At 44.0% G+C, this 26310-nt stretch overlaps 1 protein-coding gene across 27 annotated transcripts in view; it reads left to right on the top strand.

Annotated features, from left to right (window-relative positions):
- The window catches only part of MAGI1 (membrane associated guanylate kinase, WW and PDZ domain containing 1), a 339592-nt gene that overhangs the window by 48960 nt on the left and 264322 nt on the right, over nucleotides 1-26310 (top strand). Inside the window, exon 1 of one of the 27 annotated variants that reach the window (XM_062630260.1) lies at nucleotides 7272-7391. The exons of the other annotated variants lie outside the window; for them this stretch is intronic. Within the exon in view, the coding sequence (XP_062486244.1) occupies nucleotides 7370-7391 (22 nt within the window). The 5' untranslated portion in view covers nucleotides 7272-7369. Of the gene's footprint in view, nucleotides 1-7271; nucleotides 7392-26310 lie in introns of those variants that run through there. 27 annotated transcript variants of the gene reach the window in all.

Here is a 26310-nt window from a genome sequence, read left to right as displayed (position 1 = left end):
TTACAGTGCTGTTTATTTGCTGTGTGTCATGAGTCACTGTTTATGTTTGCTGCTGTTTGCATTGTGTCTTTCTCTCCTCCCTCTGTCTTACGCTTGCAGCCTCAGCTCTCCCCTGCTGATCTTGCAGCATCTTCTGATTTGAGGCTATGATGCTCTGTCCTCCTGTGAGCACAAGGAAAAAGCGAGATGACAGTGGAGATCCAGGATTAGGCTTTTTCTATGTATCTTTTTCTCTTTCTTTTCCTCTTTCTCCTGGCATTTTGTAAGTGCCCTTGTTCAAATGAAAAGTTTCCTTGGAGACTCCTTCCCTGAGGTCTCTGTGCTTAGTTCATCTCTATCTCATTCCTGCCAGGCAGCAAGATCGATACTGCTTTTTCTGGCTTGCAAATTTCAGGGAAGGGGGGGGAAATCATGTTAAAAAGGCCTTTTCTGAAGTTACTGAGATGCCCATGCACAAGTCCATCATCTGCTGTCATAGCTTACAAACTTGGTGTCTGCTGCTCACACTGCCAGCACCGTTTCTGTCCAAGGCAAAGGCAAATACCCAGATACTCTGGGTTGGGGTACCTGACCCCAAGGCCACAGCATGGCCCCAGTTGCAAGGAATTGGGGCCAACCAAACTGGTCTCTGGGAAGGGCTGTGGATGGGCAAGGGGCTCTCCCAGTTCTCTTGGCCTCAGGCAGTCCCTTGTGCTTCCTGTTTGTGCTCCTGGTAAAGTGCTGTCATTGCTAGCTAAGAAAATCATGTAGCTCCTTGTCTTGGAAATCTGAAAGGTAACGTCTTGAAAGTCTCTCTGTATATTTATCAAGGAGCAACAGGCAATTTATTTGTGTGAGCTTACTAGAGCTTTGGATTACAGAGCTCTATGTGGAAGAATTAATGATGGGTCCCAAGTCTGTCTCAGGTTGTCCACCAGCTCAGCATGTTTGATTGTAAATCCACTGTAAAATAGCTCCAAGCTTCTTGTGCCTCAATTATCAGCCTTGGTAGAGTGCAGACAGATTTTCAGGTATAAAATGTCCATTTTGATTCTTTAAGTCATCTCAGGTGGCCCTGAAATGTAAATTTTTTTATTCTATTTGTAATGCAAAACCTTTTAATTATCTCCAATTTATAAATCCCTTGTTCAGTATTTGAGTGCCTATAAGAAAATGCTCATCTTTAGTAGATAGTAAACAGTGTCAGAGGAAATGGGAAATAAACGGTGTTTTAAATGGTGTCAGTTCCACAACTGGAATGTATAATTTAAGTCACTTATATTTAATCATCCTTTCAACACTGAATTTCAGCCTCTGCTGCTTGACTCACTGGAAGCTGACAGCTTTTTAATGTCAGTATGGTAACACTTGAAACTTCCTTAAGCTGCTGTATGCTGTGATGTGGCTCTTTTCTGCATGTGTTGGTGCTGATTGTCCAAGGCTGGCTTCAGCCGGGTGCAGGGGTAAGGCTCTGCTTTGCCTCCCCCCAGCCCCGATTTCGGAAGTCTCAATTGTTTTACCTTTATATGGAGCCATAACATCTGCTGTAAATACCACAGTGAATGTAACAGCTGCTGAGGGTGGGATTATGGATTTGGGGTCCATGTATAACAGCTGAACATATCCTAGCAATTCAGCAGGTGGATAAAGCTGTGTGAATCAAGCTCAGGATGTGTGTGGTGGGGATGTCTCCTGCTGGAGTGAGGTTGTGCCTGGTTCAGGTCGTGGTCCAGGGCCTGGAAGTGGACAGCTTTGATTTCCTGCAAGGAAAAGGTGCAATGTGAGGTGCAGCAGGTCCTGATCCTGCCTGGGGAGCAGAGCAGCAGTGCACTGGGGTGCTTGAAGGAGCCCAGCGGCTGCAAGCATGTGGGGCTGTCAAAGCTTTCCTTGGTCTGTTGGTGACATGCACACAAGACACTATTCACTGCAGACACAGTGTGCGTGATTTAAACCTGCATTTTATTTGTGTGCGTGTGTGTATGTATATATAAATAAGTGTGCACATGCAGTATTTTTATAAAGCAGCTGAGAAGCCCTGTATGTGTTCAGAATCATGTGGGATTTTGTTCCCTCACCCCCATGGCAGTCTGACTGCGGATGAAATAATTTAATGCAATTCTTGCTCTCAGCGACTGGTTGTTGGCATTAGCAGAGGGAACGGAATTTCATCCATAAAATACAACGGGGCTGCTGGAGAGTGAGCCCCAGCAGAAGGGATTAGCACTAGCAGCAAGGGGAACCCATGTAACTCTGTGTAATGCAGAAGCTGGTCACCTCTGTTTGAAATTGCACATTGAGAAGGCATTATAACAGGCAGTTCGCCTGCGTGGGAAAGAGGCATTTTGTTGTGCCTAGCAGTCAAATGGTAGAGTCTTAAATTAGAAGCTGCCACTTCTGTTTAGACTAAAACTTGATTTTCTGTATATGCATGAAAATCTTAGCGTTTCAAGCTCGCTGAGCTCTGTCAAATGCACACCGGATTTGCAAAGGAGCCCATTACTGCTTACGGAGGTTAACAGCAAGGAGGGGGCAGCGGGAAGGAAGATCTTAATGAAACAGGGTGAAGAGTTGACGTGAGGACACGGAGTGCTTGGAGCCGCCTTCTGCTGTGTGAAGTGGCAAACTCGGGTAGCAGGCAGTTTGGCCTGGTCCTGCTGCAGTGAGGAAGAGAAGGTTTCCAAACCTCACCACTGAAGGTGGTGGCCTGAGGGTGGATCAGGAGATGATGGTCCAGTAAATGGGTGGGAGAACAGTGCTGGGAGAACAGTGGTCGTTTCACCTCAGAAACTGGGGGATCAGGCCTAGAAGCCCATTTGAAATATTAGGGTTTGGGGGAGAAGATCCTGCAGTGGAACGTGGACCCTTTTGTCTGTGCATTTACAGCTCTTCAGATTGTGCTTAATTCATTTCAGTATTTTAAAGACAGAGCGCTCTGTAGTGACAGGAAGAACTAAAGTAATAATTGGGAATTTATTCTCTGCATGTCACCTTGTTTCATATTGTTGAAGCAGTGGTAGAGAGCTCATAATCACCTGGAATTTATTCACTGCTCAGTTACAGCATAAATTTGGGGGGGGGGGGGGGGGGAATAACCAAACAGCTTAGATGTTCGTGTAAGTTGTGAAATGAGCTCAAAACCCCAAATCATTTAGTTTATTTAGTGCCTGCTTCCCCTGAGATTAAAGCAGTGGGAACCATGGAAGGGTCTTCTAGGATTTTTCCAGTTTTGCAATGTAAAGGTTAATTTTTATGTTCTGTTCCCTGGGCAAAAATGATGATCCAAAAGCCTTTTGCTTGATGAAAGTGCATATTCCTCCTTTTATTACGTGACTGCAGGAGCTGAGTTTTTCTAGAACATCATCAGGTATGTGTGAAAATCATCAGTCTTGCGAGCACTGAAGCTGTTAAGCAGAAGTTCAGTGCTGCATCCACTCAGAACTGAGTGTATTGGGACTGGGCAGGTAGCAGCAGTCTGGCATGCTGAACAGCATTGCTTTTTTAAAGCTCCTACTACGAGCGCATACAATTATATTTTGAAGTTTATTTTCTGCTGTACTTAATAAAACTTTATACACTGCAGTGATTAACTTTTTAAAGGCAAAATCTTGGAGAACTGCAAGTAGCTTCTTTGGGAAAACATGGATTTTGCTCTTTGCCAAGCTGTTGATGTCAGTGGTGTAATTGCATGTACCTAGAGATGCACCATGCCTCTTTGCTCTTTGGGATGCCTGGAGGCTCCTCATTTTCCTGTATTGGGTGATATGTGCTCAGCTCTGGGTGGCCTCGTCATCACAGAATGGACTGTTCTGTTGGGTGGCTCCGAGCTGTGCTGCTATCCCAGAAGCAAGTCCTTGTGCGCGAGGCTGGGATATTGCCCATGTGGGGACTTTGTGTGGCTGCCTTGGGGATAGCACCAGGTTAGGAGGTGAAGTAATGGATGGGTTGGTGACAAATGATGAGATGTGGTCAGATTCAGGATAGTGGGGCCATGTTGGTGGTGATTTAAGTCTTATTTTCATAAGGGGATGGGGTAGACTGGGGTACTCAGGGGCAGGTGTAATGGAACTAATAAAGTCTGATTTACTGTGAAAAGGGTGGTGTGGGTATACATTTTAACAAGAGAATCAAACTACTGATGATAAAAGGAACAAAGCAAGCAGAAGAAAACCAGAAAGACTTCCCAAACCTTGACATGGGCAAAGTTTTCTCCCAGTGTAACTCATTTCCAGTCTGATATGGGAACTGCTGTATTCTGATAAGCTTCTTTTATGGGTTGCAGAGTCAGAAGGGCCCTTTCTCAGTGTTGGATGTTTTATTTATTGTGTGTGTTCTTCCTTTCACTGTGCCAGAAATCTTTCTTCCTTGGAACATATTGTACCTGTCTGGCTTGAAAATTTAAAATGTGAACAACACTTGTCCTTTCCATCCAGTACAGACCAAAGCCATTCTGGTGAAGAATGGCATTTCCTCTTGGGCTGGGTCTTTGTAAGGAAGACCCAATTTCAATTGGACATCTTTGAATGTCATGAGCTTTGTGAGCTGGGTGTTGACCCTTCCCATGCATTGTGAAGCATGAGGCTGCCTGGTCCCTGCCTGGTACCAGCAGGCCCTCCATCCTCAACATCATGGCCTACCATCATGGCTAACCCTCATCTGCTCAGTTCCATCAGCCAGCCTGATACTGCACCTCCAGGTAGTTTAAGCTGTGCTAAATGTGTAAAATGAATCACCCTGATACCACAGCTTTTGTGAGCACCAGGTGTGACTTGTAGAAATGAGAGGGCAGGATCACATCTGTGTTTCCTGTGCTCGTGCTAACAGCTTTTGCCTGGGTGCCTGAGGTCAGGGTACTGGTAATGATGGACTTTGTTTGTCTGCCTTCAGTGTGACTGAGCTATTTAGACCTGGGCAAATCACATAATTTACAAGGCAGATACAGCAAAAGCAGTTATTTCTGTACCGGATGTGCAAGTCCATGTGCCAGCTCAGTCAGCAGGAATGATAGCCACCACATGGGTACCTGCGGGAGCCTTGGTCCCCATCCCACCTGTCTGGCCCGACTGGCACCAGGATCCTGCATAAATAGCACATTTAGAAGAAGTCCGATTTAGGATTTTCACCTGAGGTGTGACATGGATGTGTTGGGGTTGGGGGGCGGGATTGCTCTGCAGTGGGCAGAGCAAGCCCTCTGAGTGGGACAGCAGTGGCTGTTCAGCCAAGCATGGGTTTTCATGCTGGAGTGCAGGCAACATAAGGAAGCTATATAGAAATTGGATCAGATTCTGGTGCAAGATTTCTGGCAACCTTCAGCTCCAGGGAAGCCATAGTCCCTGAACCAAATGTGCACTTCCAGCTGCAGGAAAGCAGCCTGCTGTTCTCATCCTTCTGCCCATTTCCCCTTCCGATCTATAAGATTTCACATCTTAGCTTCAGCAGCTTTGGTTATGTTACTGGCAGTGTTTGGATCCTGGAAGAGACTTTTGTTTGACAGTCATTTGGGAGCTGTTCCTTACTTGCCTAACTTCTGGGTTTCACAGTGATGTAAGAAACATGATACTATTTAGCAGCTATAATAGAGGTCAAGGCCCTGTTGTCTTAGGTATTGTAAAAATGCCTTGTAAAAAGCTGTACATTATCCAAACGTGCTACAGGCAAGGCAAGCACAAGAAGGAACAAGTAGGCCTTCACAGCTGCTCCTTATGGATGAGGAACCGAGGCACAACCAAACATGCAGGTGTGTTTCGCCAGCACCTGGAAGGGGACCCTGATCTTGCGTGTTTTGCTCCGAGGGACTTTTTATTTGTCTGGGTTGATTTAAAGCCAGTGGCTAAAACGAGCCACGGCTGTGTGCACTTTGCTTACTGCTTTATCCCCTTTCGAGCTGAAATGCTTTGAAACAGATCCAGGATAAGCTCCTCTGCTGCTGGGACATCTCTAATCTACTTGCAGGGAAGCTTTTTCTCCTTCTTTTTTATCCCCTGAAACCTGGCTGGGGAGGAACCCGGAACATGCTCAGTGTCCCACGCCCAGGTATGAAGCAGAGGAGCGCCTGGGATCGCACCCTCTGCCAGCAGCCTGTGTGTCTCTGGCTGGGAATCCCAAACTGGAGTGAGTGAAGGCAGCAGGTAAGGAGTGCTGAGCACGGGCTTGCACGGGGTAAATGAAACCCAGGGCAGGCTCTTTTCCTCTCCTTAAGACACAAGGAAGAGGTTTGAGTAAGAGTGGAGGAGGCTGAAAGGGGTTTCTCAAGGTGGACCCTCAGGGCTGCTGCAGCAGCTCTTTGTTTGCTCCCTCTCCCGAGTCCATCCTTCGGAGCCATCTTGGGAGCTCGGGTGGATTTGGTTTGTTCCTAGTGAAATTCCTGGTTGCTGGCTGCCAGGGCAGGGTTGCCCATCCATCAGCCTGGCTTGTGGCACGTGCCTGCGTGCTCTGTGCCAGTGTCAGCTTTGGCTCCAGCTTGTATTTCTGGAAGTTAAGTTTACAAGCTGCAAGTCTCACCAAGGAAAGCTGTTGGGTAATTCCTTTATTTTCTTGTAAAATTTATCCTCGTCCATTTCTTGTTTCTGTGAAAGCACTGAAATTGTTACCCTGCTTGGTGTTTGGTGGCTGTCAGAAAGGGCGGTGCTCTAACCCTCTCCTCCTGTGGCTATGGAGTTGTGTGTGTTCTTTGCTGCATTGAAATCCTCAATATTTATGTTACGCTTCTGTTTCCTTGCCATAATCTTTCCTTATAGATCATTGTGGTTATAGTTCCTAAATGATTTGAGTGCTGATAAATAGTTTATTTCATATCAACAAGCCAAAGTAATAACTTGATCTTTCAGGATATAAATTCCTTTTATTTCTTAAGGTATTGTTTGCTTATCCTATTAAAGTTGTTTACAAGAAATTGTTTTTAAGCAATATATTGTTCGCTTGTGTATTCTGAAAGAATAACAATAAAACATTATTGTGCTCCTGATTTCCCTTTGAAAAGGCAAAGTAGCCCTCCAAGCACAGTTGCTTTCTGTGCTGTTATGGTTCGGTGCTCTTTACCATTGTGTTCCTTAAATAAAAAGCACAAGATGATCCTGCCTTCCAGACAGCTGACAATTGTTTTAATAAGCAGTGTGCGCTCTGGTGTCTGTTACAAATAACTAGATTGTTGTTTATAATTGTATCTTCTTAATGAGAATTCAGGTTGTCAGATACTTCCGTGGGTTTTGGAACTGATTGTACCATGATTTTTAAAAAGCACTTGGTGTAATTGAGAGTCATTAACTACTGATACAATGTGATGTAAACGAAGGAAGTCCATATTTGAAGGGCTCTCACAGCACACATCATCCCAGTAAGGATTGCTCTGGACATGCCTTCAGTGAATGCATAAATTCAAAACCTCCTGTTGCTTATGGCTTGGTGCAGAAGCAGAGGTATGTACCAGCCTGTCCAGGAGTACTGGGTAAGGCTTATGAAGCTGGGAGGACCTGTGGCTCCCAGAGCTAAGCATAGGCTTGAATACCTTATTGAACTCAGCCTGAACTTGTTTTCCCTCATTACCTACACCTGCATGTGCTAGAGATCATCAAGCGGCTGTGGTTGGGCAGGTTTTGCTCTCTGCTTTGAAGGGCTGGTGATAAATGTTAGAGTCCTCCCACCCCCTGTCATCTTGTTGGGCAGTGGGAGCAATTCCCAGGTGACTGACCGGAGAGCGAAAGGTCGGCATTTACACCCCTGGCTGGTGCCACAGGAGTGTGCTCTTAAACCTACGGGCCATGCTTGCAGGACAAGCTTGTCAGAGTGGCATCCTCCACAGTGCTGCAGGACCAGGGCAGTGTGAGTGAATACAGCCGGCTCTGGGGAGAGGAGAGAGCATGCCGAGTGGATGCTGTGAGGTGAGCAAGGGCTCTAAATCCTTCTGAAACACTTGTAGATGCTGGAAACTTTGCCACAGGTGCCTGAGCTGCAGCGTAGTTTGAAGGTGCTGGGGAGAGGGGTGGGAGATGGATGCTGAGATGGTGTTATGCTGCTGCTGTGCTGCCTGGCCCTTGCCTCAGGCAGGAAAGTTGTCTTTCTCCATCAAGCAGAGATGCTGATGTATTTTCATGTCCAAACCTCACTGCCAGGTGTGCTGCTGAGTTTGAAAGGTATCATCCCATCCTAGAAATACTGACTGGTGTTGCTTGCTGCCTGTACCCTGCATGGTTTCCCAGCAGCATCTTTCTGATAGTCTGTGGGTGACAAAAGCAGTTGAATTGGGCATGGGCTGGTTTCCCTGTGGGGGTACCTGGGCTGTGGTCAGGGTATTCTGGTGTTCCTCTGCTGCTCCTGCAGCTGCATCAGTGGTGGCTCTTCTTGGGTTTCTTTCTGTGCTTGACTGATGGTGGCAGAGACATCATGGTTTAGGGGAAACTTTGGGTTGTCTCTCTCATCCATCCTAGTTATGTCCTTTGTAACACAGATCCTTCCTTTCTCTTTTCCTCTGTTTCTTGAAGTATTTCTGCTGGAGCCCGGAGGCTTTACCTTCTCTGTGTAGTATCTTCTGACAGCAAAGCTTGAGGGATGTGTCCCTGTCATATAACACTTGATAATCTCTAGTTTCTACAAATGATGTGAAATCTCCCCACTGTGTTTTCACAGCACAGCAGAGGTTTCAGGCATGGGAGGTGGACTCTTAGTCAGCCCTGCGGTGTCTCCCAGGGAGAGCCTTGGAGAAGAGAAAGCTGCTTTCTCTTGTTATCTCCTGTGGCATTATCTGTCTCCAAAACTACTTCTCTGTGCATGAGGTTAATGGTAAAACAAAGCATGACAATAAACAGCCTTCCAAAACTGTGCATTTGTAGTCTCCAGATCTCAGTGCCTTTTGTCTCTGGGCTGTTCTGACATATTCATGTCAAGAGAGCAAAGAATCTGTGAGACTCTGATAAATTCGTACAGCCCCTGCATAGTCTAGGGGAAGGTCTAATTTGATCTGACGTTGACTAATCTGCCCAGACAGTCAGTGATTTGTTTTCATACTGGGTTGAGCTCTATATGCCATAGAGAAATGGCTAAACATATTGCAGTGGTAACAGCAGCAAGCATGAAGCCAAGTATTTGCATTCATGCGCTTGAAAATTCCTTTCTGCTTGCTTTTGAGTGGGGATTTATTCCCTTTGCTAATTGTCAGGTTGCTAATTTCATTCACCTGGTGAAGTGCTGGCAGAGTACTTGCTGTGAATTATGTGAGGCTCTTTCTTTGCTTTAGTCTTGCATTGCGTTCATATTTTCCTAAGTCTGTCGCCTTAATGCGCCAGTTGTAAAAGTGATTCCAAATATCAAATTGTTTTTCTACTTACCACATGTGACTGGTCCAATGGCAGCTTCTATAGCGCATAGATGTTCTTGAGTTTATGCTCTTAAATGGTTCTCACACTATGGTGGGAAGGTCCTTGATTGTTTATCTGAGTAAATCGGTGAAATAGTGAAATTCTCCAATGAATGTTGTTGGGGTTTGGTTTTTGGTGTCTCCCCCCTTCTATTTCTTCGTGTATTTTGGATACTCTGATTAGGTAACACTAAAAGTTTGGGTTTGGATCTGGAATCTGTGTTCAATGAAAATTATTCAAACCCCTGGATTAGAAAAATTCATTTTATGGTTCTAATCATTGCATATGCAACCCAGAGGTGCTAATCCCTTTTTTGTAAATACTTTCAGAAATCCATAGGGATGGCAGAAATGGGGTACAGGAAAGTTTGTGCATGAGAAAAATTAGTTGTCCTTTTAAGAAAAGAAAGTAAAACAAACCCACACCCTATGCAAAACTTCATACAGTTAATTTTGATTTTGAGGCTGAACAGTGTATTGCTTGATACAAAATAAAGCATGGTGATGGATTTGACAGTAAAGATGCCCTTAAATGGGGTGCCAAATGAAGGTGCTACCTTGGCATATCCCATTGGTTTGTTTTCATATCACTATGAGAAGTCTGTTTTGAAGTTGAACATTGGATTAAGGTCTCCAGGACTGGGTTTCAAGCTCTTGGGCAAGCGCAGCCTGGCTAGGGAAGTACTGCAGTGCTGGGGACTCCACATCTCCGAGGTCTCTGCTCTTACTGCACCAGTGGCTTTGCTGCTTCCTTCAAGGAAAACCTAAGTCAGTACTCACTGCGTTCCTTATGTCACGTAAGCTTTCATTGCCCAATTTCCATATGTTTCCTTCCTTGTAAACCCTTCAGGTCCTTCCCAGATAGAGGACAGAGGAAGCACAGTGGGGACTCCTTCCCGAGTGGGAATTAGGTGGTGGTCCTTGCAAGGGCACGTTAACCCCTGCCATGGGAGGCACAAACAGTCACTGCTTTCGTAACTCCATTGTCATCTCTGCAGGCCTTTATCTGGGGCAAGGGCCCCAGCCAACATAGCCGGCCCCAGGGCCTTGTGGCACAGTCATCTGTGTCCTTGCTGAATTTCCTCAGCTTGTATTTCATTAACCTTTTACCCTGCTTGCTTTTTGCAGGATAATTTCCGACAGGCACAAGAGCAAACCTGGGGTTTCTGGCCTCCTCCACACCCCTGTGCACACAATCAATACGCTTGACCTTTCCAACGGATGCTTGGTGCTCCCAAAGCAGCAAGCTAAGCTCCTCAGCATCCTCCTCCTTGCCTGTTGCAGCCTCCTTGCCTAGGCTCAGGGAGGGAAACCTGCTTTAAAGCAACGTGGAGTGTTTTTTTTTCCAGCCTTGTACCCTAACAGCAATCAGGAAGGAGTTAGTACTTGCTGGAATTAGTAAAACATTAATTGGTTGCCAGTAAACCTGGAGTTGAGCACAGCTGGCCATGCGCTTTGTTTGGTTTGGTTTAAAAGCTATTTAGGAGAAAATCTGTTGACAGCTTAAAGCTGTGTAGCAAACTGGGTTGGGATTTTTTTTTTTCATATTCACACCATGAGTAAGTTGGCAGAAGGTTTAGGATGCTCACCAGCTGTATTACTCAGTTTTTGGTATCAGCATATTAACTGCGCACTTGGCATTTTACAATTGCAATGACTTTATATTAAACAATTCCTTTGATAATAATCAGAGGGATTCTGGGCTGAGAGAGCATTCATCATGCCTGGATTCTTTGTTAGGATTTAAAAATAATACTAAGTTTTGAAGACAAAGATTTTTAGAGAGGCCAACTTGCTTCTTGAAGGCACTCTTTTAATAACTATCAGCATACTAATATATTTAAAACTGTAGGGGAAGTTAGAGCCACCTCTGAACTTGTAACTCCTTTTGCTCCATTAGGTTTTTTGCTATGTATGGGTCCTCCCAAAGAGAGTTTATTGCCCATTTTGCCAAATGCTGTGAAGCTGGGTAGGAAAGGTGGCTTGGAGTAGATCTCTCTGCTTTCACCAGTGCTTCTTCTGGCTGATGTCCAGAGTGAAGGGGAGAAGTTTGCATGTCTGTTTTGGGGGACAAGGCCTATCTTTGCTCAAATATTGTGTAATTAGGAGCATGGCATCAGCAGGGAATAGTGCAGCACAGTCAGGTGGAACAGTCTCTGAAAAACATGAGCTGTCTCACAAAGCCAGTCCTAGCAAATACGTGTAAATACATTGACAGTAGTTGGACTGTAAATAGGAGAAAAGGGTGAAGGAAAGGGGATTCTTTGCTTAATTTCAATTACTGCTACTGTTTAGGCTTAAGAGCCCCCAAACACTTAAACTCCTTCCTCTTCTTCCTTCTCTTACTTATTTGTTAATCCTGTCCACTAGCTCCAACCAGCAAACTGCTCAAATGCCTTCTTTGCTGCTAACTCTTTCCTCTCATTTGTGGAAGTGTGGCTGTGGGTTTTTGGTTTGGAATTGTCCAAGTTTCCAGGTCATTTCCAACCAAGGCTTTCAAACCATCGTACGGCCCAAATCAGTGGTGTTAACTCTCAAACTGTGCCTCGGGAATCATGAAAGGCTTTGTTTCTGGAATGGTCTCTAAGTCCTAGGTTGATACGTTGCTTTCTGTGAGCCCTGTGGTGTTGTGTGTCTTGGACATTGATGCTTCTTGGTCAGGATTGCAGCAGGGATGTGGGCTGTTGCACACTGCAGAGTAATCAATGGAGATTTGTTTAAACAAGCCAAGGCTTTTACCACCCATGATTTTTTTTTCTCCTCCTTTTTCTAAAATTATTATGAATGGCCTAGGCAGTGTTCTGAAGAGTTTGATCCTAAAAGTCTTAAAAATGCTGGCTCAGGCCCAGTCATTTTATGTCTCAAGGTTAAGTATGATATGTGTTTTATATGCATCAGAAGAAGCTTATGCACGCTCTGTTTGTTTTATGTCTTTGAATACTTGACATATGCAGAAAAATGAACTTGTAACTCTTTGCTCACTGAGATGCTTTGCAAGAGAAGCCAAACCAGTGAGGGTCTCCACTTGCTTCCGTCACACTAAATACTGCCTCATTATTTTAGCTTGAATTGACATGCATCATTAGACTGTAAGTTCATCCCCACTTTGCCTGGGCAGGGTGGTTCTGGGCAGTTAATGGTGAAACAGAGCTTTTCAAGTGGTCTGAGTGGCCTTTGAATAAGGCCTTATGCAAAGGAAGGTTTTTTCATATATAACATGCTCTTTAAGTATGACTTTCCTACCTGTGTAGTTGCAATAGATGTTTTTTGTGAATGTGTGTCTTCTGGCAAATGGTTTTTTTTTTGGTCAAGAGACCTGGAGGCAGTTATCCTGCTCTTCTCAGAGAGCTTAAACAGTGCTCTGGTGCATCCTAAGTTGATACTGAAATAGACAGGGAAGAAAACAGCTATTGCCCACTTCTTTAGGCATTTGCTTAGACATGAAGGTGGCCATGAAAGTTCTCTGAGCAGCTCATCATCTGCATCCAGGATGGTCTTGTTGCCCTGGCTGGAAGGACCTGTTCCTAATGAGAAGGAGCGTATTTGTTGCCCGTGCGTTGCTATCCCAAATGGGAGGCTGTTTTTAAAGGTCAAGAGTATCACAGGGCTCTTAATTCTTATGCCCAGGATTCATTGCCCATGGATTTAGCATCTTTAACTGTTTGCAGAACTACAGTATAAAATACTGTTTAAATACAGTATATTAAAATAATCTTCTTTCACAGCCAACTGGTCCATCTGAGCGAGTGATCTGGGATGTGTCTGTATCTTTTCTGGGAAGCCTTTTTAAACATCTCTTCCTTATATTTTCTCTACAGTAGTACCTTCTTTTATGTCCTTTTTGTTCAAGTCTGTAAAATGGGAGTTTATGTTCTTATTGTTCTACTCTTCAATAGCTACAGATTAAAAAAGGCCATTTTATTAAAGCTCTGTTGTAATTTTACAAGTAATGCATTGTCAGGAAATGGAATATACTTTTTTTAACAGGGTGGATAATTAACCACTGAAGCAATTTATCAAGTGTTAGCCAGTGGGTTCCCTGTCATGGAAAGGCGTTAAATCAAGGATTGATGTATAGGGAAATGCTCTAGTTAAAACAGAAGCCAGGGAGGAATTGATTGATATAATGTGGCCTGTGTTACACAGGGAGATGGGAATAGGTCATCTCAGGATCCCTTGAGGCTATAAATCCATATGAATCTGTTACCTATAAATACTGATAGAAGATTAGACCTGGATGTGTAAAATGTTTTTAATTTCTCTGTGTGACCACCGTGTCATATTGAGTCACTGTTCTAGTCCTGGCACGGTGTCACCTTGTGAATTAACAGGGTAATTTAACGAGCACTTTGGGGTTCCTGCTTCTGTGTGTGTTTACCAAGGCCAACATGGCTTAGCTGGGGAAGGGGGCATGATCATATGGTTGGAGACTGTGATTAGTCTGCAGAAAAGATTTCACTGTAAGAGCTGCCCGCTCCACTTATGACCAAAAAAACCCTAACCCAAACTGAAATAATGAAGAACTGTATTATTATTCTATTTTTCCTAAGGAAAATGTCAGTGTGTAAGATTCTATATTAAAAAAGGCATTTTTTTGTTGTCAAATGCACTCAACAATAAAGCAAGCACATACCTGCCTACTTTCCTTAAGCAGAGAAAAACTTAGAGGCTGTCAGGTATTAATAACCCTCACTTCTTTCATCCAGTTCTGATTGTAAAATGAATCCCCTATTTTACAGCTGAGTAACGCTGGGAAGTGCTATAAACCTGTGCCCAATTAGCCCTTCAGTGCAGGGATGCTGCACACATTTTGTGGGATTACTGAGAATGTGCTTAAGAAAATGTTTTTGTAGTCGTGCTCTGTGTTAGTCATTGGGTTCCATACAGTAATGGCTGTCTTTGATTTTATTTTTTGTATTGGCATTTATATAATAGCAGATTTATTTCTGCTGCAGCCTGTTTTGATTGTAATTGCTGGCTAAAGGACAGCGTAGCTGTACTTTGTGTGAGAAGCGCCTGCCCATGAATACTAAAGACTCATGGAGTGATACGTGGTGTATTGTGGCTTAATGGAAACATTGTGTTTGATCCAATCTGTATCAGTTTGCTATTAAAAGTGTTGAGAGGCTGCGTATAGTTGGATGAGGGAGTGAGAACTTAGTCATGGGTTTTAGAGATTAGGTGCTTAGACATAGAAACAGATTAAAACAAATTGCCCAGGATTGACATGGGGATTTACTTTAAGTGTTATTCAGCAATGACTTGATATTTTTCTTCTACTCCTTCTTCCAGCTCAGGGTTGATGGGACTCGGCACATCTCAGTCTTATCCACCAAATGTAGAGGCTTGATATGGGGTCTTTAGCAAAGTGCTTGCTTGTGCACGGACTGCTAACAGGGCTGGTGTCTGCACATCCCTACCTGTCTCCTTTGCACCCAGGGGCTCTCCCTCAACTTGACTGTTGCCAGTAGTCGATCAACTCCCCAGTTTCTTGGCTGTTTCATGGTGTTGTCCCTGGGCACTGAATCAGAGCCCTTTTCCCATAATTTCTGCCACCTCCTCCTTCCAGTGGCTGAGAACAATCAGCCATTGGAATAACCTCCCCAGTGAAATGGTGAACTCCCCAACAGTAGGCATGTTAAAGACTAAGGTACACAGGATGCTGAGACGTGTAGTCTAGGTCATGCTTTGCCAAGAAAGGTTGGACCAGATGATCTTGAGCTCCCTCTGAACCTGGTATTCTATGATTCTTGCTCCCAGGCAGTGCTGCCTGGAGAAAGCCAAGACTGGGGGAAAAGAGTGCTGCAGGGTGCCTCCAGCACTGGGTATCTGCTGCAGTTGCTTGATCAGGTGCAGTAATCTGTGCTATGTCTTGGAGATACCAATTTTCTTGACCAGTGGATTCAAAGGCCTATCTGTCTCTGCTTTACTATGGCTATTTATTGCCTCAGTATCTGTTTGGCAAAAGGTTTTTGTGGTTTAATACCAGCTTGTAGTCCATAGCCAGGAAATTTAGAACCTGTGAGTGATTTAAAAGGCCATCTGACTCCAGTGCTTCCAGCAGGATTTATGCTTTTGCTGTTGCAGAGTTACACTGTCTAAGCTTTTTATTTGTTCTTATTATATCATGGGCATCTGCAGACTGTTGAGTCCCGTTTTCTTCAGCTGTTCATGTGCGAATATGTCTCTGATCTTGTGAAAGGCGGTCATTCTTTGTTTCCACTGACTGCTGCTCCAAGAAAAAACCCTCCTTCTCCCCCAAGTCATTAAAAGAAAATTGAATTAGCTGTGTCAAAAGTGATGGCTGTAAAATATATATGACTGTAATGTTCATATGGCAGGCTGAAAAAAGCTCTTGGTTGTTTTGAATGTATTCCTATCCTAATTCAGTATCCTATCAAGTTTTATTCTGGTAAATCTGGATTGCTGTGTGCAGTTCAGCTGGCAGTGGAGCCTGGGCTGCGTTGCCAGGGCTGCAGTAAGATTCCAGACAGACTTAATTTCATTTCTAATTGTTGCAAAGCATCATTTATTTAGCAGTTAAGCTCCCACTCTGTTTCCTGCCTGGCTGAAACAGTAACAAGTTCCCTGACTTCTGAGATTACTTCTGAAATTGGGACTTCTGGTGCAGTTTGAAGGCTGCGATGTACAGGAATTAAGGTCCGGTCTTTTCGCTTGCAAATGACTTGTGAATTGTAAGTCGGGCCTTATTAAACCTATTTCTTGCTGGTTTCAAAGTAAATGTGTTTATTGCTGTATGTGCTGTTGTGAATTCTAACAACTGCCAAATGTAACAGAATAACCAAGTTCATTCTTCTGGAGTGCTTGCTTGCTTTCTGATTTTTCTTTATTCTTCTTTAACCTGACAAAGTATCTTTTTCCAAGTGGCACAATATATACTCCAGCAGGAAGATGAAAATACATTTTCTAGGTACTGGTCAGGTCTCCTAAGAAGGAGCAATAGGCATTAATGAAGGAAACTGATGCTGAAAGGGCAGAGAGAGAAGAAATCTCGGGATCTCACTTTGCAGCCGTCTGAGGTGATGTGTCTGTATGTATGTGTTGGGTATTGAGTTACTGTGATAAGATTGCCCGGTTTACCATTGTTTTGGGAAGCAGTGCAGTCAGGACATTACAGATCATACTGTTTCTGCTTAAAAATGTTCTAAGAATATGATATATCCAAATAAAATCCATTTCTGTGCCATTAGTAAAAGGTCTGTGACAGAGTTGAGATTACTGAGTGTTAGAAATCCAATTTTACTCTTCCCCCATGTTTTCACCATGTCTTTCAAGCATCACCTGCAGATGTCTTCATTATCTGTTTTTGCTTGTTGTGTCCTGGAAAACAAACAGATTTTTGTGGGAAAGCTATGTTCTTTATAGGGTCTTACAGATGAATGTCTGTATGCTTTTGCTAATACTGCTGCAGGAAGGGTGCATACAATTGCTGAGTCCTGGGCTGGCAGCGTGCTGTTGGAGTGTGTGCCATATTGGCAGTATAACCTTCATTCCTGTCTTCCTAGCATTTTATCTAGTATATATTTGCTTATCCAAATATTGCTCTGTGTTTTTCTATAGCTGTCACTTGCTATTCATCTCAGAATAGCAGATGTCAGAAAAGTGTTATAAATAGTACCAGTGTTTTCTTGGTTTATATCTTTGATGGCTCTACTGTATAATGTTTTGAAAGGGGAAATATAGAACAGTACTATGATTGTGTGAGGGTAGTTGAGGACTTGGTGGTTTTGTCATCCTAGACAGTAAACAGCACGTAGCAAAGATGACAAGCCTTGTCCTGCCGAGCTCTATCTGTGTCTTTTGATAACGTATTTTTACCCTAGTACTAATCCCCCTTTGTACCGGGGTTTTGAGTGTGACAGGAATAGAGGGAAACCTCTGTGGACCTCACCTCCAACTGGTCCAGAGGTGCTGACAGAAATCGCACTAGTCTTTTGAGGCATCAGACCAAACAGTCTTCCAACATGGTCTTAAGGAAGTCCTGAAAACATCTCTTCCATGTCCTTCACCAAATGTTTCAAACAGGGCTTTTTTGAAACATAACATAATTAATTTTTGTAAGGAAGGGTAGACGCTTTCAGATGCATATTTCTGTGGTCACCTTGCTCCCTAAGCAGGTACTCTTTTATAATATTTTAAAAATGAACCTTACTGTGCTTTATAGCTAGAATGGTGTCAGCTGGCATGTTATCTGTGAATTCTGGAGATGATGTTGGGAATGTTGATTCAGATCCTGGGTTTTCTAGTAGGCAAATTTAAAAGGAGTACTATAGCATCAACAGCTGCTCCACTTTCTGCTCTGAGTAGTTGTCTAATAATGATTTGTAGCATGTAACTGTCTGGCACATCTTACCATGGGTGCAGCTGTGTAATGCTAATTCTTCAGCGAGGTGGTTCCTTAGAAACAAACATTATTTCAACTTTCATGGGGGCAGCAAGTAGATGGGGTATCCTGGATATATTTCTTGAAGTCGGAGGAGTGTTGATGTGGCATTTGTAAGTGTTTGGGGCTGGGAAGCAGTTGTATAAAATCCTGAGGAATCCTTCATATGTGGTGAAAACAGGGTGGTCTGGTGGAAGGGGGACTGCAGGAACTGGCCTGCAGAATGGACTTGGCGAGTTATTCCACTTTTCTGTGCTTTATCTCCCCTGCCTATGAAGTGATGATGATAGCAGATGACTTACTTGAGTTTTGCTTCAGGAGGTGTCAATGTCCTTAAAATCTAGACCTAGGACAGGCAAATTTTATTTTCATTGTTGCCATTGCTAAAATTCTTCTGATGCTGTTGCTCCTTTCATAAGCTGGTCCAAAAGGACCATATTACTATATGTCTCCCACTTACGATTTGCATGCTCTCAGATGCCGTCTGATGGTCTGGAGCTGGGGTGGCCCTGAGATGGTGCTTGTCTCTGGAGCTGTGGGGAAGGACTGTCTGGGGAACCTGGGACTAATGCCAGCCCTTTTGTTACTTTGCTTTTCTTCCCCTCCCTTCCTCCCGCCAGTACAGTCTGGCTATCAATATCTGTGGAGTTTTAATAAAAACAAAAATAAATACAGACTTACTTTACTTCCCGTGTAATTGCCACCCCGTATCTCCCTCTGTTATCCTTTCATCTTCTTTTCAGACTGGCTAATAGTTGCTTAGTGATTACTTTTAATGGCATGAGAGCCTTTTAGTTTGGACACCCTGCTTTTCGTCCCCTATTGCTTATAGAGATGTTTACATTTTCAGCCAGAGCTATGATTTGTCTCCTATGTAATTGCATGCAAAGCAACAGTTCACATTCCTGGACGGGTATCCTGAATTTATTTTGATACCATTTCCTTCTTAATGTATTTCCCACACTCGGTTCACCCTGTACAATCTCTTGGTTAGTTTAACCAACTGTGGCTTTTTCTGTAGACTTTTCTTTGCAGTGAACTCTTTGTCTACTGCAGTCTGGGGCTAAGCTTCAGTAACTCATGGTTGAGATGGAGGAAACTATGGTAAATGAAGTATTTCATCGGGTCCTGCTTCATGTAGCTGGAGTGCGCTGTTTCGTTGGGATGCTCTCCTTGTGTAGGCGCAACAGGTGGCTGGAGCGTTTTGCCAGTGGAGGTGTGTCACGGTGCTAGAGCAAAGCAAATGCTGGCAAATGCTCTTTGGAGTTAGCAAACTGACCACGCTGGGTCAGCATGGAAATGTCATTTAAAAATTAGCCACTTCAGTAGTTTATTGGTGACTTCACATCTTGCCTGTGGCTGCTGATGGGAAAATGTAGCCCTGAGCAGTCCAATTGGGTTGTGCCTGCAGGCAATGGAGAGGTTTCAGCACAGCAGTGTGAGCTTGGGCTCATCCTTGTGCTGCTCCACATGTGAGAGGATGGGAAAAGGAGATATGTAAATCCAGGAGGTGCAAACCCACCACCTCTTGGATGGGAGCTGCAGTATTTCTTGCAGGAAGAACATGTGGTGTGATACAAGGCTCATGATGAAGAGTCTGGAGTATTGCAAGCCCTGGAAGTGTTCAAACCACCGCTCTCTTAAGGCTTTTATCTGTCTGTGTGTATTCAGTTCTGGCACCAAGAAATCTGGAGAATTCAAGAATGTCCAGGCCTGGTGTCTTTGGCGTAGCAGCACTGCTGACTCATCACAGCTTGAATGCTAGATACAGCCTTTGTAGGGGAGTGAGGAATTTTTGCTGTTTGTTGAAAAGCCAGGAGATGTCTATTTTCATCACTGGGTTTGCAATCCTAGCAGTTGGAATGAAGCGAAGTTCAAAGCTTTGGAGAAGCAGTTGGGGGTGTGTGGAATGAATAATTGTCTAATATGAGGCCACAGCAGGGTGAAGAACATAAAACTAGCATCTCTTCTGCTGTTGGGGGTTCTTTAAAGATAAATTTACCAGCAATGAGAAGTACTTTAAACGCTGCTGCTGTTGTTGATAAGAACAGGCCATTAAACTGCTACAATCTATGTTCCTTTGGGTCCTGGTCATAAGCCAAGCTGCCAACTATTTGTAAATTTACTGACAGTCAGTAAGCAGAATATAATATTTAAACTGACAAAAAACTAATAATCCACTTGTTTCAGGGAAACACAGCTCTGCTTCTCTTGGGCTCTGGCTTTTCATAGTGTTTGGTTACTGCTGTTGTTTTCTGCCTTTCTGAACTCCAAGGCTGACCCAGGAATAAATAGAAAGGAGATGAAGAAGTGGCTGCTGGCCTCCCCCTTCCATGTGCATCCTGTTTTCATCATCCATAACAGTGTCCTGGTACTTTTTGGCACAGATGCTAAAGACCGTTGTGAAATTCCCAGGCTCTCAGTGCCCAGGCTCTCCATCTTGCCATGGGTGCTGCTCAGTCTAGTTAGCTATAGCTATGAAGGCAGACGTTCACAAGTGCTCACTGTATATGTGTGTTAGCTTCCTGGGGTGCGTATTCGGAGATAGTAGAAAGCAGCTTTAGAAAGCCTTGAAAATACTTTGAACTTATTTGTCATACTACTAAAATGTTCTGCCAGAACAGAAATGACAGAACCATTTGTTTGCTGGTTGCTGTTGAAATGCAGACCCGTTATGAATTACCCATGCAGTGGTAGCTCTCTGTGGTGAGCCAGCGTTGTGTGAGGAAACCTGTTTTTCCTTAATGTAAAACATTGTTACAGGCTTACCCAGTTGCAGGCCTTCATCTGGAACAGCTCTTTGTATAATGACCTATGTAGGCATCCATAAAATATGAATCTAGGTGGGTTTCCTGCGTGCCCTGCTGAGCAGTAACTCTCCTGTCCCGTCAGAAGAATGAGTAGGTGAGCTGTTTGCAGGGATGGATCTCCCACGGTGTGGTTCTCTTCTGCTTCTCATGCTCTGCTGGAGCAGAGAGTGCTTATTTGCCTCTGAGAAGGGATAGTTTCACCAAGAACGTGTAGGCTGTGCCCTTGGTAAACCCAGAAGGATGAGTTTCAAAGTACTGCTGTGGTGATTAGATTCAGGCAACAGCAAAATAAGAAATTACTTCTGTTGTTGTTGTTTAATATAGAGAAGCCTCTTTCAGACCTTAGGAAAGCCCCTGTTCCATGTCAGGATTATGCCAAGCCTGAAATGTTTGGACGAAGAGGGGAAAGGGCATGATAACAGCTCATTATGGAGTGGTTGGTGACCCTATTAGGCGGCTACTCACTGGCACAGCCAGATGCCTGGGACTGTGTTCCCAATTTCAGCTGTGTGCTGCGAAGTTGGATCCCTTCCCCTCAGGTAGCAGAGAAGCAAGCACACCTCTCACCCTTAAAATAAGTAATGTTTCTCTTCAAAAGCAGCTGGCTCCCCTGAGCAGCCCTGGCTGGGGTGAATCATGGTGTTCATAGAAAGAAATGTGTTGTGACTCACTTGAACTCCTACCCGTCTGCGCTCCTGGGGTTCACGGCATGTAGTGTGTGGGAAAGCGGTGCTGTGAATTTCCACTGTCTCCTTTGAAGCTTGGCCCAGACCGAAGATGTAAGAAACTGGAAGGTGGTGCGTGATGTGGAGTATCCTGGAGCTACAGCTGACATTACCTGGGTACAGAGAGGCCACTTCTGCGTGTGCTGTTCCTGCTCAAGTGCAAATAAATGTGTTGTTTAGCACTGTGTGCTGTCAGCCTGTTAGAAATTAAGCCTAAAGCCTGCTATACCAGTAAGTGTTTTACCAATCATTGTAGCATTTGTCAACATTATGGGCTGCTCTCTGTGCCAGTAATAAACGCATGGTGTTCCTGATAGAGTAAATGGCTTTTCCAAGGAGAGGTTTATTTAATGAAGAACGAATGCCACAAGCTCTAACAGGGCCAAGATCAGTTATTTTTACAAAATGATGGCAATCGGTTTAAAGCAAGGTGGCACTGGCCACGGAGGTATGCCTTGTTGTCTGACCCCAAAGGGGTGTCCTGGAGCGGACTGGGTTGGGCACCTCCACTCTTTGGCAAATGTCTTGGCAGATGCAGTTAAATAAGGAAAAAGAAGGCCAGCAATGCTGCATGGAGACCTCAGAGCAGCCTCACAGTATCTGAAGGGGGCCTACAAGGATGCTGGAGAGGGACTCTTTAGCAGGGACTGTAGTGATAGGACAAGGGGTGATGGGTTTAAACAGAGGAAGTTCAGGTTAGATTTAAGGAAGAAGTGTTTTACTGTGAGAGTGGTGAGGCACTGGAAGAGGTTGCCCAAAGAAGTGGTAAATGCTCCATCCCTGGCAGTGTTAAAGGCCAGGTTGGAGAATGCTTGGAGCAGCCCTGAAGGTGTCCCTGCCCACAGCAGGGGGTTGGAACTGGATGATCTTAAGGTCCTTTCAAACCCAAACCATTCTGTGATTCTGTGAAGTTGCTAATTTTCTGTAGAGGCATCTGAAGTGCAGAGTGGGGCAGGGAAGGGAATGTGACTGGAGTCAGGAGTCAGCCTGGTTTGTGTTAGCAGCACCAGGGAGAAGCAACATCACCAGGTGAGCACTGAGCCTGGAAGTTCACATCCCACCTGCTCTGGGACCAGCATACAAAGGCTAGGCTCCTATCACTGCAGCCAGCAAGGGCATGGATGTTCAGTAATGGGTTTGAAAAGGAGGAGGGAGCTGCAAAGGCTGTTTGTTCCCTCCCTTGTGCTGGAAATGCACAACTTGACTTTTGGTTTCTGCTGCCTTTATTTCAGAGGGGCAGTTGTGATGTGTGCTCAGCTTGCCAGATGGTGGTATGCAAAAAAAAGGCCTGAAAGCACTGGGGAGGGAAGGAGAAGCATGTCCCTTTTTGGGACTTGGGAAACCTGACTTCCTAAATTGCTGTCAGCTGTTGGAGAACCATAGGGTGTAGTCTGGTCTATGAACACTGGGACTGTGGTATTTGTTAAAAATACATATCTCTGCCCCGCTTCAGGCTGTGAGGCTTTGATAGATGGGCTCCGTACCAGCTTTTTTTCTAGCCCTGTGCATGAACCTTCTAAATTCAGAGCTCCCAGTGGCGCCCAGCTCTCCTGCAGAAACACACGGCCATTGGGAAGCGCAGGGAAAGATGAGGAAATAGAGATACATGAATCTGTTCTTTGGAAAAGCCTGTGATGGTGGAAGCAAGGCAGGTTATGTAGGAGGGTTTCATCAGGAGCAGCAGTTGTTTGTTGTTACTTTGCTTTCCTGGGTTTAGGTCCGCAGTTTGGACCATCTTTTCCTCCCTCCTCTCAGCAGCCTTGTTAAAGTCATCTGTGGGCACGTATTGAGCAGGGGGACCCACTGCATGTGCTTGAGTGCTTTTTGGTCACACACCTCTGTCATGCATGACAGGCATAGAGCTTCCTAACTGTAGTAACGGGCTTAAAAATGAGACCTATATATGGAAAACCATAGTAATGAAAACAGCAAAGACCTACTGTGTTGTGTGCTCACAGGAGGTGGGAGCTCACTGTTCGCAGTGAATAGCAAGGAAGTGCATGAGCAGTAGCTTTGGAGTGAAGCTGTTGCTGAACACCACCAAGGTGGGACATCCAGGAATGCTGTAGCACACAGGGTGCTGTAGCATCTCACTGGTGGTGAAACCGTTTTTCAGAATTTGTGTTAACAAAATACCAGGAGAGAGGAGAAATGAAGAGCCAAGACCATTTGTTTGAAAGACAGTGTGATTAAGGATTCAAGTGAAGTAACAAAGCTGTTAGATTTAAAATTAGCTTAATGTAGTTGTGTTTTTCTGGAGGAAACTTGATGCATTATCTCCCTAACAAATGGCTCATGCTGCAGAAGCGAAGCATGACACCTCCTCTAAATCACGCTGTTCAGCGTTATAAATGACAGTGTCACCTCTCACAGTGTCAGCAAGATAAAGGGATGATTTTTCAAATATTCCTAAAGCATTTATTTTTCATAATGTTTTCCCTGCAGTGAGTATTCCACTTGTACCCAATGCATTACTGATATAATAGACTTTCCCTATAGGTGCTGCCTAGAAGTAAATACTGTAGAATTGTACTATGTATAAGTTATGTATACTATTGTATATAGTACATATGTAGTATATCTATCTATATATATGCTCTATATGTATTTAAAATGTAGTAAATGCTAGACAGGATGATTATACCTATGCAGGTACTGGAAGTCACAGTTACTTTGTCAGTATACCATGTCTGTTACCTACTAGGCAAAACTCAACCTGAGTAACGTTTTAGATCTTAACTCAAAGGCACAATTTTGTGTACAAGAGGTACAATTACACCCTCTGTTGGAAATGGCTCTTTTCTTTCTCTACTTCATCCCTCCTACAGTGAGACACAGCAAGTCTTAAGGCTTAATGACATGATTCTGGATTGCATCTGTCTTTTGCAAATGTAGTTCTAAAAATATTTACTACTCCCTTTAGGAAAGAACTTTCAAGTCAGGGTTCAGAAGATCCTTTGTTACTGCTTTATGCATATGTTTCATTTATAAAATCTTGCTTAGTTAATATGTTTTATTGACTTTAGGTCAGGGGGACTATTATGTCATCAAACCTGACCTTTGTAACGCAAGCCCTTGGATCCCAACCAGCAGTTCCTGGCGTTCAGACTTCAGCATTGACCCCCTGGATCTGAGCAGTGCACTGGAAATGTGTTTGTCCTCCTCACCCAGCTCAGCCTCATGGCTTTTCTTGGGTTATTTTTTCCCTCTAAAAGCTTTTTTCTTTTCTTTTTTTTTTTCCTATGAGATCTGGACGCAAAGCTTTGTGCTTTCTGAATCTCCTCCAGAAAATCACAGCAGTATGTAGACAAAGCATCACATTGCTGCACCCATATGAAGTACAGCTGGGACGAGGAGGAGGGACGCGACCTGGACTGCTGCGTTACATTGATCATTGTCTCTGGGTGACCTTGTAGGACTTTGCACGTAGGAAGTGGAAGAACAGGTTTCACTGTTAAGAAAAACTGACATCAGACAGCAGAATTCCTATGTGAAATTAGAATATGCATTCAAGTTCTTCAGCTCAGTGCACTGATGCACCCTTTACACCCTTTATGTAAAGTGGTAATCATGATGCTCTGTCATAAATCTGAAGTTTGCAGTGAATCTCATGAAGTGGTAGGCACAAGACTTGATGATCAGCTTGGGGAAGGGAAGGAAAGGCAGTCCAAAGTAGTATTTATTTCTCAGCAGAGGCGAGGTCATGTTTCCAAAGCTTCAGTGTTCCAGTGCAGTGAGGCCTGTTAAATGTGGGATTGAAAGGATGACGCAACTTTGAAGCGTCGTGCCAAAGAAGTGTGTCAAAAGAGATGACCGTTGGCAATGTCTACAGAGAAGAAAATGGATTTTTTTTTTTTACTTGTGGCCTCTGGCTGAGGAGCTGGTGTGGGAAGGGTTCTGGCGTGGTAGGGCTGACTTCTGAGCAGCTCCTGGCAAACTGGAAGTGGACTAGCTTCAGTTAAATTACAGTGGGGGACGACACTGTCCACATCCTTTATGTAGAAGTGCTCCAAGTTTATGAAGGAGAGCACTGATTTTTATTTTTGTGTTGGTTTTGTTTTTTTTTGTTCCCAGCTGTGCTGCCGTAAGTGCATTTTCAATCCCTTTTAATTAAAGTGTGTCTGTCAGCCTTTCTCAAGTGTCAGGTTATCACAAGCAGGTCGGTAATAGGTACCTGGAGACAAGACCAAATGCATTTCAGTGCTAAATGAGATTTGCAGTCTGCAAGAAGTTAGCTGAATCATTTTAACACCCCCCCGGCTGTTGCTGCAGTGACAGTAAATGCTAGTTATTGTAGAGACTTTGCACATCTTGTTTTCACTATGTCCTTTCCCCCATCTACCCTCATCCTGTTTCATATACTGAGTTTGGAGCTAGTGTAAAGGTCAGCTTCAAAATCTCAGTATTTTAGTAACTTTTGACCATAGTTACCATGTGGAACAGTAAAAAGAGATCTGCTTGCAGGAGGCTGCTTGTCTGGTCAGCTTTTACTGCGTGCAAATAGAAACGGACCAACTTTTTGTAGTCTAAAAGTCTGGGTGTGTTTTAAAACCCACAACTTTGAACCAAATGCTGATTACTGCAGCATCGCTCAGGAGAAAGTGTTTCACATCTGTGAAGTGTGTGCGTGTGGTTCTGTGCATGCCTGGCTGCCTGCCTGATGCTGCAAACTGCAACAGCACTGCTCTGTGGTGTAAAAAAAGAAAGAGAAGGGTTAGAGGTCTTGTCACTGAGCCCTTTGTTTGCATAGGGAAACATCTGTCTGAGATTTAATGTGCTGTTTGTAGTGCTGCTGTTAGAGAGCTGTAAATCCTTCCCATTTCTTCTGACTGGGATTTGATCATTATTTCCCCTCCTCCCCCTCCCAGATTGGTGCTGTAGTCAAGTGTTGTAATTAGTGTATATTAATTTATTGATTGTCACTGTTGTAGTAATGTGTAATAATAACATGACCAGATTTTATTTGTGCTGTAATAAAATGTTTAATTACTGTCACTTTAAATACCATTAAAAATAGAGCTTTCATACGCTGGTTTTTATTATCAG

Source organism: Pezoporus occidentalis, unplaced genomic scaffold (genome assembly GCF_034315485.1).
Source record: "Pezoporus occidentalis ecotype Australia unplaced genomic scaffold, CSIRO_AGI_Poc_V1 ctg35, whole genome shotgun sequence".
NCBI classification, from domain to species: domain Eukaryota; kingdom Metazoa; phylum Chordata; class Aves; order Psittaciformes; family Psittacidae; genus Pezoporus; species Pezoporus occidentalis.
Note: the sequence above shows the minus strand (reverse complement) of the source record. Positions and strands in the feature narration are given on the sequence as shown.